The 23,629-nt window shown below is 32.9% G+C and overlaps 1 protein-coding gene across 3 annotated transcripts in view; it reads left to right on the top strand.

The window, feature by feature from the left end:
• The window catches only part of Prr16 (proline rich 16), a 232,798-nt gene that overhangs the window by 103,762 nt on the left and 105,407 nt on the right, over window positions 1-23,629 (top strand). The window contains exon 3 of one of the 3 annotated variants that reach the window (XR_002484608.3): window positions 8,282-9,186. Coding sequence is in view for 2 of the 3 variants with exons in the window: in XM_040272270.2 (XP_040128204.1) it covers window positions 8,282-9,037 (756 nt within the window). In the remaining variant the exon portion in view is untranslated. Of the gene's footprint in view, window positions 1-8,281; window positions 9,400-23,629 lie in introns of those variants that run through there. The other 2 variants (XM_040272270.2, XM_078048491.1) reach the window with 2 other exon arrangements.

Here is a 23,629-nt window from a genome sequence, read left to right as displayed (position 1 = left end):
CACTTTCAAACTTGGAATCCTTCTAGGACTTTAATCATTGTTTTTCACACCTTTTAAATTAATCTATCCACATATTTAGAAAAAATATCTGGTTAATTTATACCCTACTCTGTAAAAGTTTTCTGAGGTTATTACTATATTTTAGGTTTTTATACATATTTAAAGTGATGATTCAGGAGAAAGTAATTAAATATATGTGATCCATCTCTATTAAGCTAGAAACTTTATTTTTTAAAATCTGCAATGTTTTACACAATTTTAGACTAAGAGTATTTATTGAATCCTATTGAATATCAAAATTAAAACAAATTGTATTATAGTTTTTGCTTGATTTTAGCAAAATATATTTTTAACTATTTTTTAATCAATCTTACCTATGAATAATGATTGCTGTTTATTTATTTATTAATCTAGTTTAATTCCAGAAAGCAGGGTATAAATTCCTATTTATATGTATATTTTAAAAGAAAGCAACATATTGACTCATAAAAATGTACTTTATCCTCTGTCAAATCAAAAGTTGAAAAAATATTTGCAGTAAAAATTTTAAGTAAGCACATATTCTTTAAATAGAATTCCCAATAAGGGTGATTAGATGTGTGTGTGTGTGTGTGTGTGTGTGTATGTGTGTGTAAAAGAGTGTGTGTTTTGTTGCTGCTGTTTTAGTCTTTCAGAAGTTGCTCATTCCTTTGGAATATCCTTTCTTTATCCTTTTATAGAATGATAGCTTTTTACCCAGCCTGCTGAAATCCAGAAAAAAGTCTCTGTTTCTCAGATCCCTTCCTTCTAAGTGATTTAATTTGGGTTGGTGAGATGTGGGCAAAGGAATACATTGCTCCTGAGATACCTCATGAAAAAGGAGTAGGCTTTCCTTCCCCTTCCCTTTTCATCCTTCACTTTTTGAAATGCATACGTGCATTTTATAAGCCAGTCCCCCCAAAACAAAGGTCTAATGATACATGGATTCTAACATACAACAAGCAGGGATAGAGGTTTTGGGGGTGTGGAATAGAATTTCACTGGATTAGACAGAGGGGAATGAAGGTAAGAGAGGGGAATGGGCATAAGAAAGACAGTGGAATCAATCTCTCATAACTTTTCTACGTACACCAGAGTGATCTCGACATCATGGACATCCACAAGACTGGGATTCTGATTAGAACAAGATATACTCCATGTTTTTATAAATATGTAAAAACAGACTCTACTGACATGTATAACTAAAAAGAACAATAACAGCAGCAACAACAACAACAAACTCATGCATTTGGATATAAAAACAGAGATCATATCCTAAGTCTGGCATAGCGGAAAGTTAGAGCCTGAGTCTCTGACTATTTAGAATATTGCCTAATTTACCCTGGATTACTTCCATTATCTGCATCATACCCTCTTCCAAACATATAAAGGATAAGGAGAATAACTTAGAGTCAGATAATGCAAGTATTGTTATTGTTGTGGTTTGGATATTTAATATTCCATTCATGTGTTAGACAATGCAGGAATGTACAGAAGTGAAATGAGTAGATTATGAGAGCTGTAACCTCCATTAGTGGAATAATACATTTGATAGATCAATAATTGGTATGGATTTCTGGGTGATAAATATAGGCAGATAGGGTTTGTCTGGAGGAAGTAGATCACTTGTGTATGGCCTTGGGGATTTTATCTTTCTTATCCCTGGTGTCTCTCTCTCTCTCTCTCTCTCTCTCTCTCTCTCTCTCTCTCTCTCTCTCTCCTTCCTGCTTTCTGAGCTGAAGAGCTTTCCTCCATCACACCCTTCTGCTATAATGTTCTGCCTCACCTCAGACCCAGAGCAATGGAATTGGTCAATTGTGAACTGAAACTGTGAGGTCAAAATAAACTTTTCTTCCTCTAAGTTGTTTTTATCAGGTATTTTGGTCATAATGATGAAAGCTAACTAACAAAATTATATAATTATGTTATTTGCTGTTTTATATTGCAAATATAAACATCTTTATTTGGGGTAGGTAATAAAGAGAGCTTAGGACAAGTACAGAACTATCCCAGTAGCTGATTGGGCCCATCACTGATTAACAATGACATCAGGGAACTAGTGGTTCCTCTAGAAATCCAGAGGAGGCTTTAGTATTCCAAGGCAAGCCTAGTCATCCCTTTGGAAATAAGCATTTGCATTAATTACCTGAGCAATTCTTCCATACCTATGGTTGAGTCTTCTCAACTGTTGGAAAGTGCAAGAGTTACTGTGCTTTTTAAAGTCCTTTTAAATAAATAAATTCATTTCCATAAATAAATGTCAAAACAGAGTTAACCAAATTGAGGTATAATTCAAATGTTTTCATTTATTAAGTTTTTTCTAACATGGGTGCAATTCAATATAATGTGACCATTCGCAAGATAATTATAGGATTTATCCATATATTTTAATTCACATGCCATATTTAACATCTACTATAATCTATCAACAGAACACAAAGTTGTATGCTATATGATGAAGAACTATTTATTTTAATTGTGTCAGTAGATCATTGAGGTAGATACATATTTTTAAAATTTTGATTTAATGTCAAAAGTGAAAATAAAATGTGTGAGTTATGAACATGAGCTCTGGATAAATTGGCCCAGCTGTCTTAATGATGGAATATCCTCACTATTAACTCCACTACTTTGAGTCTGTTCTGTCAAACTGATATGCGTTCCCCCACAGGGGAGAAACTGACAGGGTCTGTCAGTGCTACCCTGTATGCTGTACCTCCATTGAACAAAGTTCTGTCAGCCAGCATTTGAGGGCAGTTACTGAGCATGATCAAATAGTGTATATGTGGTGGTGGGGGATTGTGCTTTTAAAATGATCTTACTCTTGGTAGGAATTCTTTTGGCTCCCATCCATTTCTCTTTTTCATTTATTTACCACTAACATTACACCTATTTAAAATGGGGTTGTTTCCAAAGATAGATCTTAAAGATCTTAGAAAAATTAATGTATTTTATTGTAATGATTTCAGTTGAACTCAAATTCCTCCTTCTCTTCCATTTATCTTGTAATTGAAATTTTGTATGGGAGAATTGTTGATGAGGAGACCCTACAGAATGATTCACTCAAATTGAAAGAAGGTATTTTTTGGGGTGTTATTTCTAGGTAATGGAATTCTATACTGTGTATTTTTAATTATATAAGTAGGATTTTTAGAAAATTATCAACATGTTTAGAGTAATACAGACAAATATTTAAAGAAAAATATACATTGAAGCTCTCTTAGTTGTTTAGGAGTTGGAATGAGACATATCTCATGCCAAGCTTTGTTGTAAGGTTATAAGAGTCAGGGAACACAAGGAAGAGGTAACGAAGTGTCACCAAGTTATTATCAGCCTTCCTTTCTCTCTTCCTAATTAGTTCCTATGTGTCTTTCTGTACAATTGGGGTTTGGTGGGGTTGAAGACTTTGTAAATCAGACCATAGTCTGGAAAGCTGGGGAGGAATGGAAATAAAGGCTGAAATTTACTTTTCTCTGAGTTTAGATTTATTCAATTCCTTCACTAAGCAAATTTCTATTGAATACTGAAGGTGGGCAATCACTATGTTCTCTGCATGAGATAATGGATAGAAAGTCCCTACATAGTCTAAGGAAAATAGACATAAACAGACAATTCCAGTACATTAAGGCTTAGTGGAAGCATAGCAGAATGAGCTCCTGATTTTTTTTTTATTTAGGTAAATCTATTTTTCCTGAATTCTATTTTGATGACATCCCTACAGTGTATTTATTGTTTATTCTTTACAGTTTAAGAGGTATATAAGTCATCTGTACTGAATTTTTATTTCCTCAAATAAGTTATATTACATAATCACTTAATTTCTTCTAAATCTCCTCTCTTTTATAAAAATAGGTATATATATATATTTACCAGGAACAGGGGAAAGGAAAGGAGAGGGAGGGATGGAAGCCAAAGGATACAAAGTAGTAGATATACAGGATAAAAAAAGTAAAAAATCTAACATACAGCATGAGGACTATAGTTAACAATAGTATATGGCATTCATGACTTATTGCTAAATTAGTAGATTGTAGCTGTGCTGGCCACTGAGAATCAAAATGAGTAACATGTAAAAGGATGCATACATAGATTTGTTCCTCTGTAGGGACTATTATATTCCATGTATGCCTTATAACATCATGTGCATAACTTAAATAAATATACACAATAAACTTTATTTCAAATTCAATTTTTCATTACAAAATTATATGTGTATATATATAATGGGAAATAAATTAATATAGCAAAAATAACTCTGACTTAAGAAATGTTAACATTTTATCATAATTACTTTATATCAAATTTTTGAAAATTAAATACTTTTGCTATGTTCTTGATGGCTCCTAACACCCATTCCTTTCCCTCCTTGTATATTATTTATTTCCATATTCTATAAACTAAACTACCTGTGTTTCCATATAAACAGTATATGAATACTGAACATATATTTTTATAGCTTTTAAAACTATTCAGTATCAGGCTTTTGAGATATATGCCTGGTGATACACAACAGCTCACTTTATTGATTTTAACTATTTGAATGCTTTCTCATTTTCATTCAGTTTATGTTTCCTCTAGTACTAGTGAGATCAAATATATCCTATGTCCTTTGGAAATACGGTGCTCATTTTATGTGAGTTAGTTGTTCATAACTTTTTCCCAATTTCTTGTGTGTATCTATGCGTTCTTATATGAACGTGAACTTTCAGTTTTGTTTCATTCCCTTACTCACCTAAATTGGTGTTGATACTATATTTTTCTCTCTTTAAGACTTAGGCTGTGCCAGGTACAATGGTATGTGCCTATAATCCCAGTGGCTCTGGAGGCTGAGGCAGGAAGATGTCAAGTTCATAGCTAGGTTCAGCAACTTAGTGAGGCCCTAAATAACTCAGCTAGACCCTATCTCTTAATAAAATATAAAAAAGGGCTGGGGATGTGGTTCAGTGGTAAAGCACTCTAGGTTCAATCCTTGGCATCAATATTCCATTTTTTTTGCCTGATATCTTATTTCTTTCACTTTATATTCAGTATATTTTTTAAATAGAAATTACTTTTTAAAGTAATAAAATAAATACTTTTTAAAATAAATTACTTTTTAAAATAACTTACTTTATTTGTATTTGTTATGATTACAAATATGTTGAAATTATTTATATTCTTATGTGTAGTGATTTTTTTTACCAGGCTTTTTTATTCTTCATTTGTTAGTTTCTTATTTTCTTCCTTTGAAAGGTTTATTGGAGCTTCTATACATATTTTTTAAAATATTTTTTAGATGTTCATGTACCTTTATTTTTTATTGATTTATATGCAGTGCTGAGGATTGAACTCAGTGCCTCATAGTTGCCAGGTAAGCACTCTGCCCCTGGGCCCCAGCCCCACTTCTCTATACCTATTTTTTATTCTTTTTTATTTTAGAAGTTATAATTTTTAATGCATTTTTATAGTTGTAGTTGGACACAATAACTTTATTTTATTCATTTATTTTTATGTGGTACTAAGGATCGAACCAAGGGCCTTGTACATGTTAGGCAAGTACTCTACCGGTGAGCCACAACCCCAGCGGTAGAAGTTATAATTTTAAGTCTATCATTTCAATAGTTGCCCTAAAAGTTTACAAATGCATTCTTGACTTAATATGCTGTAAGTTCAATAAAAATGAAATAGTGATTTTTTTTCTCCCACACTTGAAAGGATACAATGAGACCTTAATATGCTTGGACTTTGATTGTTCATCAATTAGACATATTATTTTCCCAAGTATTTTAGTTTTTATGTTTTTTGAATCCTGCTGTAAATTAGTCATTAATGCATTATTGTTTTGTAATTGATGTATATTTTGACTTATTGACCAAAATCTGTGTTCATCTGTGCTGCTTCTATTCCAGTCCCTTTTGTTTTTTTTAACTTTTCATTGAATTTTTTTTGTTGTTGTTACTTTCAATACTGAGCTGTATTTTCATTGAATATTGTTTTGTTTTTGTTACTTTCAATACTAAGCTGTAAGCAGCATAATCTCTTAATCTTTATTATCTGAAAAGGTCTATTTCTCTCATTTTTGCATAAAAGTGAAACTATATAAAATTCCAATAGCTGTCATTCAGTATGAAATGTATTTCTAAGTTGTCTTGAGGTGTCTATTATTTTTGTAAACATCTCCTGTTTGCCTAATTTTTGTTACTCTGTAATTATTTGAGTATTTAGTGTTCCTTTTTGTTGCAAAATTTTTGTTATTATTTTTCAGTGTTCTGTAGTTGAACTCTGTATGTCTTAGGTGAAAGTTTGCATACATTTTCCTATTTGAAATTCTATATAATTTAACTAGAGTACACATCAGCTTTATGTATATTTACATGCATGTATGCATATATATCAATTAAGGCTCCCATGAACAAACTCATTGTCTGTCTGAACACTGGTTCTCTAACTTCTGGAACTCTTTTTAAACTAAGTGGGAACATTTTCACAGCACTACAAGGACTCTCAGGGTCCCTCTGTATCATCCTATTTTATGGTTCCCCTCATCCTAGAGCCTCTTTAAATAGCTCTCACTCAGGCACCCTCTTCCTCATGGGGATTTGATCAGACTCTTTCCTGCTTAAGCCACCATGCTCCTTCCAGTTAGCTGCAGCTCACCTTCCAGGAGGACTTCACCCACCTCTCTTGTGGGGTCCTGTTCTCATCTTTAATGCTACATATGCTTTCAAGCACTTGGGGAAATTGTGCTTTTATTTGTTTGAGGATCCAGTTAAGGTCAGCCCTTCTACTAGATGTCCTGCTACATGACAGTACTGTGTGTGTGTGTGTGTGTGTGTGTGTGTGTGTGTGTGTGTGTGTGTGTTTTCTTGACATTTAATAGACACTTGGGAAATGACAGTGCAGAAATTAAAAAGAGGCATGGCCTATCACATCATCAGTATTTTATCAGCTCTGAATTCAGCTTCACTTCCCTCACAGTAGATGAGTTTCCTCTCTTTTGCCGCAAATATTTAATACAATTAAAAACCTGGGGTAGATACAACTCCAAGTGAACTGGTACCCAGTGCCCATGAGCCATGACAGTTCCATTACCTCAGATTTGTTAGGTATACCTTCCCACTCCAATCTTTACATATCGCGCTTAGAATGAGACAGTGTACCACCATTTGTGCCATCATTTATGGCTAAATTTTTTACAGAATATGCCTTCTGGAAGAATTGTGTAAGTTTAAAAGTAATGACAACTCTAAAAGTCAAACAACAAAGAAAATCCTTATGCCCACACTTGAACTGCAGAAAGGATCCTCAAGGTATTTACCTAACAAATATTTCCTGTCCCCCTAATAAGTATCAGTTACTATATCAGGTCATCAGAATATAACAGCAAAACCAATCAAGGGCACTTCTCTCACTGAGATTAGGGGCTATGTGGTAAACATTATTTCAGTATTCACACTACTGCTCAACATGTCATTAAAATAATGTGAAAGTGTTCAATGAAACAAATAAGATTGCTTGGGGGATACTGAAAATATTAGCTGACCTATAATTGCAGTGGGATTGGGAAGTCATTCATGAATGCCTCCTGAATTAAAACTCTTAATGTTTGAAAGAGTTAATTTGATGTAGAAGAGAAGCCAGAGCGTTTCAAGAAGAAATATTCATATGTGTAAACACCCTGTGGCAGGAAGCAGACTGGCAATGATAGTGGTCAAAAAGAAGACTGAGAGACTTGAGAACAGAAAAGAAGGGAATTTATTAGGGTTGAAGATGGGAGGATTTTTAGGAGTGAGAGCAGGCGATGTGCTCAAGCTAACTCAGCACTGCCTAACAAGGGCCAATTATGTTTTCAGAAGCAAAACCACGATTGAAATTTTGCACATTATATTATTTGCCTTTTTCTCACTTTCTGCATTGAAACAATCTTCTCCTCTAGCTTTCTATGTGCTAAGCAGGAGAGAAGTCATATTCTCTTACAAAGAAGTTACATTTTTACATCAGAATTCTCTTTGGTGGGTGTATCAGAGCCAGGAATAGATGTGCACATAAATAGTGTATTAAATTCTAGGCATTTGAAATTGTGCTATCAAGCAGTTAGCACTTTGCAGGATGTAGCTGCTCTGTAAATTTATTGACTGAAAATTTGAAGCAGCAGTGGAATTCACAGTTCAATATCAGTCAATGCTCCCATAGCAGATGATAGCTAGAGCAAAAAAAAAAAAAGTTTCTAGCATATTCTGTTTTGAATCATTCTTCAACACAATTACCTTGTCCTTTCTACCAGGTGGTTGACCAGATTGATACCCTGACCTCTGACCTACAGCTGGAGGATGAGATGACAGACAGCTCCAAAACAGACACACTGAATAGTAGCTCCAGTGGTACCACGGCCTCCAGCATAGAGAAGATCAAAGTGCAAGCTAACGCACCTCTTATTAAACCGCCAGCGCACCCATCTGCTATCCTCACAGTCCTGAGAAAGCCAAACCCTCCACCACCTCCTCCACGGTTGACACCTGTGAAGTATGAAGACCCTCAAAGGGTGGTGCCAACTGGCAATCCTGTCAAGACCAATGGCACCCTTCTACGGAATGGAGGCTTACCAGGTGGACCCAAGAAAATTCCAAATGGAGATATCTGCTGCATACCCAATAGTAACTTGGACAAGGCTCCAGTGCCGCCTCTGATGCACAGACCTGAAAAAGACAGGTGTCCCCAGGCAGGGCCTCGGGAACGAGTACGATTCAATGAAAAAGTGCAGTACCATGGCTATTGTCCTGACTGTGATACCCGGTATAACATAAAAAACAGGGAGATCCACTTACACAGTGAACCTATCCACCCACCAGGAAAGATTCCTCTCCAAGGCCCTCCCCTCCCTCCTCCACCCCATCTTCCTCCTTTCCCCCTAGAAAATGGGGGACTGGGAATAAGCCACAGTAACAGCTTCCCCCCTCTCAGACCTGCAACTGTGCCTCCTCCCACTGCACCAAAACCACAGAAGACCATCTTGAGGAAATCAACCACTACAACAGTGTGATGTATGCCATTTAAAAAACTTTTTGGTTTTATTTTTATTTTCTATATTATAAGCATAAAAATAATAAGTAATGAGCACTTTCTACTCAAGCAATAAAAAGCCCAAATAAACTAATCCTGCATTCAACAAAGTGGCATAAAAACCACCTGGTAAGTATTCAGCGCATTGCTTATGTCCTGAGTTCACATTATTTTAAATGCACATCATCAAAAACTGCAGAACAATGAAACCTTTGAATGCATTGTTTTTGCACTTGACCTATGACAAACTGTGACCTTCAGATTTCAAATATTTTGATTTATAATGAGATGGGATTTCAAATATTTTGATTTATTAATAAACCCACAGCGTGATCCATTTTATTCCTGCCTAACTCATCTATGCATTAAAACATGTCACACTCTTAACTTTGATCTAATGCTTTTTAATAAGAAATTTTAATACAGAAGGACTATTTTGTTAATTTTTCTAAAGATGTTTGTCACTAGTTTTGCATTATTAAATGCTGAGGATAATACCAGAAGTTTATTTTCTATGCTATACAATTACTAATTAAATGTTCAGCTATATATGTAATAAAATATTTTGGTCTGTGGAAATGAATATCAATAAATAATAGTAAATAATGACAAAACCAAGTGTTCCTCAGAATTAAAATGAAGTATTGGTTCATTTAATCCTATGTTAATATTCATCATAGTGGGTGGCAACTCTAACAGAGTTTGGAGAAGATCTCAGTGAGCGTATGTCAGAGTTTTCTAAATTACATATAACCCATGTCATAAACGCATCTACACATTTTCATATTGTCTGCTTCCATTACGGTATTTCAGGAGCTGCCTGTTGATCTCCCTGCATGTTGCCAGGCCTTATAAACTCTTGTCACACTCAGCATTCTTCCAGGGTACACTGGAAGTCATTGCAGCTGTGGAATGTTTTGCCTCCTGCACCAACAAGTTCTCTGCCTCCCTGAAAGAACCCACATTCACAGGACACTCAAAGGAAAAATATAGATGTTTCTGGTAACAGGTTGTGTTCAGCATTGGCCTGAAGCTATTTTTCTTCACAATTGAAAGACGTCTCTTTGCTCTTCCATAGCATCTTTTGCTTCTATTACCAAATAAAGGTTCTTTTCTTCAGTCTTATTTGACTTGCCTACCCAAGAGCCAAGTTTGATTCCCAATAGCATTGATTTACAATGATAAGATGTTTTGTCCTAGAGGTAGAATGAGTTTATTTCCCTTAGAGTCATGGTGAAGAATAATGCCTGAAAATAAACTGGTCCAGAGTAGAGAGAATTGTTGTCGGTGGAAATTTGTTTATTGTGTAAGCTGAATATAGGGTAAGCTGATCCTTTTGAATATATGACTTTTGATTTTAAATAACTTTTGCTGATACAGAGAGAGAGTAATTCTTTCTTTGTTATCTTTTCACATCTGTCATGATAATTTGGAATACTGTTTTAACAACTTTCTATTAAAAGATGATAATGTATTTTGGATAGAATATGAAAATAAAACAGGCTTTTCCAAGACATAATCAAATGAGTTAAATACAGAATTTTAAGGTTTTGCTCAGCCTATTGTTTTATCTTCATGTCTTGGACATAAAGATAATGCAAGCAGAATAACACAGTGTTTTAAAAAATTTTAACTCCTAAGAAAAATAATCAAGAAAAACTAAATCTAAAATATAGTAACTGTATGACCAATACATTTAAAATGTATGACACAGGCAATAAATGGTTAACTTGCTGCATACCAAAATAATATGCTAACTTTTTACTGGATGCATTCAGTCTTGAGATAACTCAGGATTCATTGTGTTTCTTGGTTTAAACAATTACTATCCTTCATATTTGGGTCAAGTGCTAAACCTTTGAAGATTATGAATAGTCATAGAAGACAAACTTTTCTTTTTTTTTAGTTCATCTTCCTTCTTCAGTCAGTTACAATGACTTCAGTCAGTTAGAAACCACCATATTATCTGAGAAAATCTTGACCCTTGTTGAGTTCTGGAAACCAAGCTGGATCTCAAAGTAGACCTATCTTGCAATTACTAGTCATCAGCAGAGTAGATAATTTGCTTGCAATACAACAAGTTGAATAAGTTGAATCATTCTAAGCTGATTGAAGAAGGACATTGTGTCATATGCTAGAGAAAAACCTCAAGAGATTCAATTCCATCTCTCTTCCTAAAAGTGTAGACAAAGTTTCCCCAAGAAAGATCATATTTCCTTTTTGGTTGGTGTTCTATACCAAAATTACACCCATTTTTAATTCAACACATTTATAACTAACTATTGGCCTAAAATTTGAGTTGAATCTTAACCCCAAAATGTTACAATTGTTGGTTTTACTCCTTGGTAAATTTTATTTATTTATAATCAACGTTAAATATTAGATTACAAAAATATTGAGATTTTTGTACTCAGATTATTTCATTATTTCATTAATCTATGGATTATATTATACTATTTTGTCTTTTTGACCAACTGATAATTTTGCAACATTCACTGAAGCTTGATTATATTTTAAGTATATATACACTTGTGAAATATGGATAATAACATATATAACATCATTATATTTTCCTTGGAAACTATAATTAAAATGTCATAGATGGCAGTATAGTCTTTGTTATCAGTCAATATGCTTTCAAAATTTAAATTTTGAAGTACAAACACTCTACATTTTCCTTCAAATCATCATAAAACATGATATCTTTCCTCATAAGAAACCAAAACAGAAAAAAAATAAGAGCAGCTACTTTTTAATGATATGCTTTTGAACATTTTTATCTATAATAGTATGTAACACAGAGATAGCCTCCATTTTCCTTTGATAGTAATGATCCTAGGAAATGTAAAATGGCAGTACACTGCTTATGACAAAATCCATTCATAGTATAAAAATAAAATGTATTTGAACAAGCATGGCACTCATTATTTAAATTAGAATAAGAAAGATTTTTGACTTTTTAGTTTAGACATGATTTTTTCCATTTTTGGAGATTATTGTATCTCTAATGAAGATAAAAAAATTGACCAAAGTTCTTATCTATATACCAATATTTATAATAAATTATAAAAAGAAATAAAACCAATATTTTTACATCATACTTAAGGCCTAATATGAAAATATCCTTTACAAAATACAATGCAAATGTATCTAAAAAAATTTCCTACACTTCTAATATGATATAATGTTCATACTTCCCCTTATTAATTTAATAATATTTTGGGCAAAAATGAATCTTTTTTGTAGAAGAGATTTAATTAACTTAAAAATCTTATTTTTGACTTATTACTACATCATTGTTATTTAATAAATATAGGAAAAAGTCACAATATTTTATATCACCTGCTTTGGACAGATCTGTAATTGCTTTTAGCATGACTAAACAGCAGCTACACAGTCTCTGAAACTATATAAGACCTTTTATCTGTAGATCCTAATTATAGATCTTTCTGGGTGCCATGTGAAGAAAAATCTGAGTAGTTCTGCATATAATTGCAGGAATGTTATAATCAACTCATGAATCACTCCTTACCTGATTTTTTCCCCCATGGACTACATGTGATAATCTAATGCTTAGTCTTATAATTATACTGAAGATTTGGTTTCTTTCTCCTAATTCTCTGTTGGTAGCAAATTTTTTCTAAAATGTACACTCAGAATTATAGCAAAAGACTAAATTGATAAAATGCCCATGTTTTCTAAGTGAGGAAATGATTTATGAGCAATAAAGTTCTTCAAAATGTCATATCGCATAATTAGGTAAAGTGCAGAGAATCTGACAATTACTAGACATTATCACAAAAATCACATGACATTTTCTGGGTCAATGGCTAGCTGCAACACTATAATTATATTTTCAGAGTAAACATTTTGTAGCTTTGGAATCCAGCTGTATGATTCTGAAATAATGACAGTCATGCTATTGTTAGGACACTCAGAGGTGTTGAACATAAAACTGCAGTTAACTACACCTTTGTGGAGCAGTAATTATGTAGAGTGTCATTTCATTTGAAGCCCTTGGCTTTATCATTCTTATCTTTTGAGAGAGAGAGAAAAAAAAACACTAATGTGGAACATAAAGAGGCTTTGCAAGTAGCCCCCTCTTTGAAATGAGGTTAAATCTCTATGGAGCATAGCAACATTTGAAGTCCAAAGGGAAATAAGAAGGATATATTCTTCATACCTTCTAGAGTGAACAAAATAGGTAGACTGACATATTAACTTCTCTCTGAAACATTGTGTATAGTAGATTTACTCTAATAATCTCTAACAATAATATATAAAGTAAATGTTTTTACCTTGGTTTACAAGGGTAGGAATCCAGCACTTCAATTTCAGTATTTTGCCAAAATCAGCCACTTAGGATGTGTGGGGTGACATTTTGTTGTTAATATGACTCCCGTGCTTTTTCATCCCCAAACACCACCATTTAATTGTGTTCTTCATAGCCCTGAACTTTGCAAATCTTTCCTTTATTCTGAGAAGTTATTTTGACGCTTGAAAAGGGTTACCTAATGTTGTTTTGACATTCTTAATGTGTTTGATCTTTGCAGAATATGAAAGGGATTTCAGGCAATTTAGCTACCATCTAAAATGAATGAGCTCCTGAATAATGCAAGCCTCATTTTCTCATGTATTATACCTGCCACTTCACCTTTCAGTTTTTTCCCCCCTACAAGTTCAAATACTATTATTTTGGATCTTTTCTGTAAGAAATTTTATTCCCTAGTATTCTTGCCATTGACCCTGAATGTGTCACTATCACTCACTGGTATTTCATTTGTGAATTTCATCTATTTAACATTGATCTCTAGAACTAAAATAGCAGTGGGTTCACTCTGTGGAACCTGTAAAGAACTATTGCCTTAGAAATATTCCCAATAAAAGTGTTTTCATCCTTTTATTCTTAAACAATACCTATGATTTTCCACAAGTTGATAAAGTAATGTCAACTCTTCTAAGCACTAATGGAGATTTGGGACCAGTTAAACGAATCAGTGTGTGCCTATTATTGTTGGGGTTCAAAGTGGCAAAACATGATATTTAACCTTATCAAAGGCTTACTTTCTCCCAAATGCTCTTCTCAGTGTTTGTGTATATTATTTTTCCTTATAAACTCATTTCTTGTTCACCATTATTACCTATATCTTATGAATGAGAAAACTATGGCACTGAAAACTGGCTGCCCAAGATCTTAAGAGCCCATCAGTGGCCAAGCCAGGGCTGTGAGGCAGGAGTCTTTCTTTATATCCCACGTTCTTTGTCATCTTTCAAAACTGATTAAAGTTTCAACCTTGAATTGTGTACAGGTAATCTAGAAATGACGGTCATTATTTTTTGAACTTGACTGAGGAAGTCATTGGAAAATGTAAAATAAGAAAACATAAATGTATTCCTGAATTAGTCAAGGAGGACTAAGCCTCACACTGCTGTAGCAAATAGCCACAGCATCTCAGAGGCATGAGTTATTTCCTTTTTTTAATTGATTTTATTATTTTTTTAAAAATACATGACAACAGTAGAATGCATTACAATCCTTATTACACATATAGAACACAACTTTTCATATCTCTGTATATAAAGTATGTTCACGTCAAATTATTGCCATTATACATGTACTTTTTTGCATTTCAATTCTTAATACACATATGTACCACAATTTTTCAAATCTCTGTTTGTATATAAGGTATATTGACACCCAATTCAAGTCTTCATACATGTACTTTATATAATGATGACCATCACATTCCACCATCCTTGCTAATCCCCTTCGCCCTCCCTTTCCCTCCCACTCCTCTTCTCTATCTAGAATTATTTCTTGCTCATCCAAAGTTTGCTCTGTCTATGTGACTCTAGGGCAGGAGTCTCTCAAGCAGTCATTCAGCATTGCAGGGTGGGCTGACTTTATGGATGCACATTCCTCTTCCAGGACTACCAAAACAAAGGAAGGGGTGACTACAGAAGCTTATTTCAGCCCTTACATTCTTTATCAATTAAAACTAGTCACACAGCCTTCTCTGTCATCCCAGTGTGCCCAGAAACAGGAGATCTGCACCGGGGTGAGCCCAAGGCATGTTGTCTATCATTTCCAATGAGATAGTTTTTGTTTTGTTTTGTATTGTGTATAATACAACTACTTTATGGACTTTCCTAGACTTCCTTTTCTTTTCAAAGTACCTGATATTCTTTTAATCTTGCCATAAATTGAGATGTCATCTTATTTTGAACAGAGATGGAGAGAAAAGAAATGAAACTGACAACCCTGCTAAAAACTGGGTGGGAAAATTAACATTCGCTATTTTAAAATTTTGTGGTTTATTATAGCCTTAAACCACAAAATTTTAATTCTGTCTGAGGAGTCACCAACTTAGATTTTTTAAATATTTTAGACTTGTATACTGAATTTCTAAATAAAGAACTTTTTTAGTAAATTAGGTTACTATGTGAATAATTGTCCCACAGAGTATGCTTAAAACTAATTTGAAGATATATATTCATAAATCTAGAATACTAAAAGAAATATATAGCCCTAATATTGAAATTTAGGTCACTGATGAAGAAAATTATTTCATGTATATATAATATCAATGTAGAAGACAATACATTAGTATAAAACATCAATTTAAAACCCAGAAAGTCTGGATTTGAGTTTCAATTTTCTTAATTCTCAAGTATTCCTGAGCAAATTACTTTGCCAGACCTGAGGTTTACTTTAAAATGAAAATAAGGATTAGTAGTAGAGTAATTGTCTGGTATACTTGAGGCCCTGAGTTCAATTCCAGGTATTGTAAAAATAAACAAATATAGTAAAATTAAGATAATGGTGCTGGATTTTTTTTCCACCCAGATGGAGCTGTTTAATTATTATGTGTGTATTCTGGGCTTATCTAATCCTGTACTATAAAGTAAGGGGCATGGAAAGTGAAATCAACCTAAGGGTGCTGTCTGTAATTGCACAAACCCTGAACACACTACCTGGGCATCAATGCTGAACTGTAAAATAGATGAGGCAGTATACAAAAGCAGCTTCAAGATTCAACAAGCTCAGCAGCCTTCATTCAGAGTTACTGGATACAGGAGATCAACAAATTATTCTACCTTGTTCTTTATGTATGTCAGAAACACCTCCCTAACTCTCATAGGGTCCTCAGTACAGAACATAACAAGGCTACGTATAATAGGCTAGCTAATTACTATTTATCTTTAATTGCGTTATGTGACTTACATGGAATGAAAGCTCTTCTGCTGATGCAGAATGGGTTATACACATAGTTCAGCAATACATTTATTTGTTTGCTCAAAATCACATTCTTTCCAGCTCATGTTCTCCCTCCAAAAAAGCATATACATTTTTCTTACTTTATCTACTCCTTTATTAGGTCTTGGTCCTGCACACGTTCCCAAATTGCATGATTTCACACTTTTTATTTCTTACATTGTCATTAACATTGATAACACCTATCTATCTCCCACACTACTCAGCCTCAGCCCCGTTCCCCTCCCCTCCCCGAATTCCTCCTCTGAAGGGTACCACCCACCAATTTGTTATGAGGCCCTAATTACTTAATGACTATGGAAGTGTTTTACTAATAGTAAAACCATTAACAAATGTAAGTCATTAATTTTAATTTGGGAAACTTCTTGCCAAATTACTCATGTTCTTTGATAAACTGGTGGATTGTTTTGTATTTGCCTAGGTTAATGATAATGCTATTTTATTCATCTCATTTATAAAGTGATTTTTTAATTTAGATGTAGTAGTTACTGTTATCAAGTAAGCCTAATGATTTTTTAAGAAACTTGCCAGTTCACACGTACAAGTCTCATGTTTGATTTATTACATTCTGGGAATTAGCAAGTCAGAACAGGAACATGATATAAATTGGAGGTGACTACAACAACTAGCACAGTTTATTAAAGGGTTTTGACAAAAGTAGCTTAGTTTTAATTGCTTATGATAATATGCAATAAGAACACATGAGTAAATTCATTTAGAGTATAATTTGTCAAACTAATTAAAGTCTAATACCGTTAGACATCTATACAACTCATAAAAAATCCTGTTTCAAATAAGAGATTAAATCATCAAATTTTATTTAAGAGAATGTCTATGTTTCTCAGTGATGTTTAAAAATCCTGACAAAGCATGAACTATTGCTTAGATTTAATCAAAGTTTGTCACATATTTGAATATATATATTTCAGGGAAGTGCCTTGCAGAAGGATTGAGAACTGAAGTCCTGTAGTTATAGGAACTTACCACTTAAATATATGGCAATGATATTGATAACAATAGTCTAAAATGTCATCTGGTCCTAATATTTTCTACTTATTCAAAGTTATCCTTTGTGATAAAAACAGAGTACTCAAATTTGTTTTACCTTTTTTCTAAACACATCATGGTGACATCAGATAATGACTATATTTTACTTAATATTTAAAATGCAGTAATGGAATTCTGTATTTTCAGAGATTTCTGTTTTTAAATGAACTTACTATCTGTTGTTTTAACAGTGAATTTATATTGAAAACAACCCTTTCTTATGACTTCCCAGTAAATTTTCTGATTTTCCTGGATTCACATTTCAGTTGCATGTAGATTTCCAAACCTGTCATTTCATTCATGCAAGCAATTTTATGTTTGCCAAATCTTCCTTCATGACGTCCCAATGACTCTCCTCTGACAGGCTTCTGTCTGGCACTGCTGATGGTTGCATTTGCCACCTGCCTGGTCACTTGACATTTTGGTTGAGTAGCCTCTGCTTCATTTGCCGTTTTCTAATAGAGAAATTTTCATTTAACTATTTAATCAGACTCTAGAAGATGTGACAGTTTAGGATTATTTCTTGTTTAAAATTCTCAGCTCTGCTCTTGGCAGTTTTAACAAAATTCCTTCCAAACCTTGTTTTACAGCATCCCAGTCTAGAGAGTTCACTACCGATAAGATTATTCCGTCCAAATGTCTACTTACTGACATCTCAGTCTTGCCTTGCTCATTTTAGATTGTTCCACCTTGTCTTGGACATAGGGCTCCATCCGGAAATTATGTTATGATGTTTTAAATCTTGCTCTGTGCATTTCCACCATGTGTCTGAATCCTTTCCTACCTTAATAATCACAGTTATGATGAGAGCACAATATAAGTACATGGATTCACACACACACAAAAAATCTAAATACATTGGAAAAAATAACCAACAAGTAATTAAAGAAATTTACATTTTAAAAAGATATGTTTTTTCTCTTAACTTATCAGTATTATTAAAGATAATTATAGCCCAGAATATTAGAGTTAAAAGGACATAACTATCAAATTCAATTCCTTCAATTTATAGGTTGTAAGTAGGACTCCTTGCAGTTTAAATAAACTTGTGCATATTTATGCACAGAAATGTGTTTTCTCAGTTGATTAAAATGTATTTGTGTTAACATAAAGAAAGCAATTCTTTATAAGAGACAGATTGCTACATATTAATGTATCAGAATCTTGGCACAGATGAAATAAGCAAGAAAATTTGAGTTAATAATGCAAAGTGCAGACACACATGCAAAAAAGCACTCAGCAAAAAGAAGAAATAACTGAAATTATGAAATAAACTGTCACCACAAAATATGATAAGTATGTGAGGTAACAGAAATGCTAAGTAGTTCCATTTAGCCTTTCTTCAATATATACATATTCCAAAATACATTTTTATTTATATCTGGATGTGGTGGCACATGCTTAAAAGCCCAAGCATCTGAAGGAGACTGAGGTGGGAGGACTTGAGTTAAAGACAGTGGAATGAATCAGACATAACTTCCCTATGTTCATACGTGAATACACCTCAGTGAATCTTTATATCATGTACAACTACAGGAATATGATCTAATTAGAATAAGTCATACTCCATGTATGAATAATATGTTAACATTCATTCTACGGTCAAAAATATTTAAAAAGAACAAATAAAAAATGTTTGTCAGCTGAAAATTTAAGTAAAGGAATAAAAAATACAGCAATTAAAATTTTGTACTTGGTGACCCAAGTTCAGTGGATTAAAATGAAGGTTATGCCATTTAATTAATATATGAAGGTTTAGCTACATCTTTGTTGTTTTAAATAAAAACATTTATTTTACTTGTTTTCTCTTTTAAAATTTCGAAGATTCACCATACTTTGACTGATTTTGTGTGTAGAAAAAGCTGATTTTTCCTCCCATCGATGAATTTAGCTAATAAAAAATATTTCAGAGGGACAGGTCTGATATATAAATGTACTCCTAATAATGAAGCTTTCAGTTACGTGTATATTTTATTCATTATATTGCCCTCATTTAAGACCCATTTAAGATAATAGTTTAGTTATACTAAACTATTCAAATCTCTTGTGATGTGGATGGGACATGAATCAGTACTTCCTATTGGCATGGATCTCCCTATCAAATTCAAAGATAAAAATAGAAAAAATAAATACAATTTACAACAGGAATTGTACCAAAGGCATCCTGTTAAACTATACTAAACCTGTCTACTTACTGGAATAAACATATAAACATGCACAAAGTTATAAGAGTTTTCTTCTCTTTAAGAAAATTTTAAGAGTTTTTGAATGGTTATATTCAGCATTTACATCAACTTTATTTTTTAAGTCTCATGTTTGATTTCCTGTACAGTGCCTATCTAGATCATATGTATGAAATATGGAAAATTCTTTCTGCTGTTTGATGAAATCACAAGGATACAGCATCCAGCTCTCTCTCTCTCTCTCTCTCTCTCTCTCTCTCTCTCTCTCTCTCTTCCTCTCTCTCTCTCTCTCTCTCTCTCTCTCTCTCTCTCTCTCTTTCTCTCTCTCCATATATGTATGTATAGGTAGACTAAATTATATAAACTATTATATAATTTATTCTAAAAATCTATATAGAATATATATTATTAACATGTTATATAAATCATCATATATGTAATTATATAAATTATTATATAGATATTATATAAATTTTTTAAATATATATAGACTAAATTAATAGAAGTAACAATCAGATGTAAAGTGCTTTATTGATTTCCCTTTCCTCTTTTCCTAGCATATTCTATTGTTTTTATTTAATTCACTTTTCTTTACAATGTTTGTGGAGATTGCAGTGTGATTTGAAAAGACCATTATTTGATGGTAGTTCCCTGCCTAAGAGTTTTCTTATTAATAGTTTAAAATTGTGACATTTACTTAGCTTAGAGTTATAAAGGTTAGTAGTCATAAATTTCCCATTACATGAAATGAAGGAAGCTATTCTGGATTTTTTTGTAGCCGAAGGTCAATATAAATAGCTCCTGATTACTTGATATGCACTAATCCTTTAAAGAACTGGGAGATAGAATTGGATTTGGCAGCATGTACTACCTCAAGGTATTTTAGGGATTTTTCTAAAATGGATTAGCTATTGATGATGCAGCTGAACTTAAAGAGTCAAACAAAATTGTTTATTTTTTTCCCCACTGTCAAAGGGGAGGCTAATTTTTTTTTTTTTTAAAAAAAGAGGCTAATTTAAAACACACACACACACACAAAAAAAAAAAAAAAAAAAACAACAATAAAAAAACCAACTTTCTCTCCAGAGATTACTGGCTTTTAGATGCCTTTCTAAACCTCATAGAGAAGCAGTTTCTTAAGGAAGGGATATGGAAATCAAAAACACTTGAAGGTGGTGGAGAAGGGTAAGGACCTATGTAGATCCTAAGCAGACAGTGCTGTGGGAAACTGAATTCCTATCCAATCGTGGGTCTTAGAAATGGGCAGTGATGGGAGTGGGGCATGCTTCTATGAATGTGGAAAATGACTCCATTGACGTTCTTCTTTCCCCTCCTTTCCTGGCCCAGGGAAATCTGCAAATCTGAGGGACATGGGGTTTCTATAAAAGTGTGATGCTAATTGCATCAAAGAGAACATAACTTTAGTTTCCAGATGGAGAGAGGAGCCAATTTGAGACTATGAGTTCTAAAAATTCCTAGCATTTTATAGTAGAGACACCAGTGTACCACTGTACTCAAGAATATTTCAAATCTTATGATCCTTATTTCTTTCCTTTCCCATATATACCAATGTGGATCTGAATCCTGTCTAAACATCAGAATTACCCAAGAGACTGTAAACCCTAAGCCTCATCCTGCATCAATTATATTAAAATCTCCTTCCATGGCCTCATCCATCCGTAGGCTTAAAATTACCTAGAAAATTCTAGTATATGAGCAGGATTGGGATTCATTAATACTATGCAGAGAATGGTATATATGATATTATTTTATCCTAATTGAAGTGGCATAAAATCAGTACTTATGAAGACTATTTATAACTTATTTCATTATATGTGTAATAAATAAGAATGATTTAAGAAATATTTATTTTAAAATTTATGTGGTGGTTAAAAATGGTGTTTTATTTAGTGCCGAATTCTTGAGCTAGAGATCAATTGAAGGTCAATTCAAAATGGGGAATACATGACTTCTATGTTCTACTTGTAAAATATTTTATAATTCAAAGATTCAATATCTGATTCAGAAACAGGAAAGTAACATTTAATATTGAATTGTTATTAAAAGCAAAATTTGAATTTTATGCATTTCAAGAATATTGTTTAGGTATCAATACGCTTTAATTCTAAACTGCTTATTGTTTACATTTTAGTGCAACTGTGTGAAAATAATTCATTAACAGCTTTTATTCAGATTTGTTGATGGTGTGTGTAGTTATGTTAACATATTAAATATTAGTATTCTCACTTTGGTAAAAATTTTATATTTTTTCATGATTTTCCTAAATTCTAATCACTTTGAATCATGTTGATTAGCTATAATAAACATATTTCCTGGCATAATCCACATATGCTTTAAACAAACTTTAAGTATCTGTTTGTATTTTTCATTTTTATTTTAAGTTAGTAAAAGTCACTTTTCACTTTTCCAAAAATATGATAGCCTCTTCCAAATTACATTTTCTACTAAATTGTTTTTATTTATAATCACCTTATATTTTCCACACTAGTTTAGCAAACTTCAAATTTTCTTTATTCTTTTGTTTTTAATACTGTTTGACTAAGGCAAGAAGGGTTATTATTGGAATTTCAGGAATATAAGATAATGAGAACATGGTGATCATTAAAAGTATTCAAATTCTATAATAAATACTAAGGATAGCCACAACTGTAAACAATTCATAGTCTTCTCATACCCTGTGGCAATTATTCTTACTTATTTGTTCATTCTTGTATATAGAGAAAGCATAATTATAATATACTGTAACCCACCAAACCCCCAAATCAAATATTCTAACAGAGAAGATCTCCTTAGGTCTTTAGGAGACCTAAAGACCTAAGGAGATCTTCGTAAGAGAAAACCCATCTTTTCTAAAAAGCTATTTTTTTTTTTTAGAAATTCACATTGTTTCTTTCATTATTTTCCTTTCACAGTCATGTAGCAGAGTTCAGAGACATGCACTCTAATTAAAATGGGTGTGAAAATAGCTTCAAATGACCTTACAAGTGATCCTAGTAAAGAATAAAAAGGGAAGAGACCATTTTTATATTTACAAAAATGGAAATTACAGTGATTTTTATTGTATTCTTTTGCATTCAGAGAGCAACTTGGAAGGGTTTCTTGGGTTTAATTCCAGAAAACATTTAACATAAAATGTACCTTAAGATTTTCTATTTGATTTTTACTGAGCATGTTATCTCCAGGCCTCCTGATGTGGTAACATTAAGATATTCTTGCTTTGTAATTTTGTCACTCTCTATAGAGGAAATTTGCCATTTGGTTTTTGGGGCATAGTATTTCCACTCTGCTTGGAATTTTTGTTGATGACAATACATTTGGTCTGAAGATATTATGAGTTCTCTGGCCAGAATACAACCGTCAAATGCTCATCATTGATATTGGTATTAATATGCAAACCATTCAAGGCAACTCAGTGGATATTAGAACTTGTTGTTATGTTCCTTGATTCTGCTTATCCATAAAAGATAACAAAACAAAAAATCAAAATAAAACAACAAACAAAAGCAAATATCTTTTATTTTATGTTCTCAAAAGAAAAACCATATAATACCATAGTACTTGATCTTTGAAAAGAGGCATTTAGAATTATCAAGATCTATATTTACAGAAGAATTCCATAATTTGAAACAGAAAGGAATGTAGAAAATATTATTTACCAAGAAATCACTATATATAAAGTTGGACATTCCATTCATGCTACTTTATTTATATTTATGAGAACACTTATCAAAGAAAAAATGCCCCTGTCAGTTTAAATAGGCAAGGGAGACTTAATTCAAAATGACTGCTACTGCAATTGGGTTTCAGACTATTTCAATAAAAAGCACTCAATTCAACTCTGTTGAAATTAAAGGCAGGTGAGTTTTTAATGCCTGGTGAGCTGACAGGAAGTATGTTAGAATGGAAGGTCATTCAATGTGGCTACTAATTGGTTCTTAGAGAAGTGAGACTTCTATCCTTCCAGAGAGACTGGAGATAGAGACACTCTCTTTTATTACTAAAAATGTTTTTATTGGTGCATGGCAGTTATACATAATAGCGGGTT

Source organism: Ictidomys tridecemlineatus, chromosome 1 (genome assembly GCF_052094955.1).
Source record: "Ictidomys tridecemlineatus isolate mIctTri1 chromosome 1, mIctTri1.hap1, whole genome shotgun sequence".
Lineage (NCBI taxonomy): Eukaryota > Metazoa > Chordata > Mammalia > Rodentia > Sciuridae > Ictidomys > Ictidomys tridecemlineatus.
This window is presented reverse-complemented; position numbering and strand designations above follow the sequence as displayed.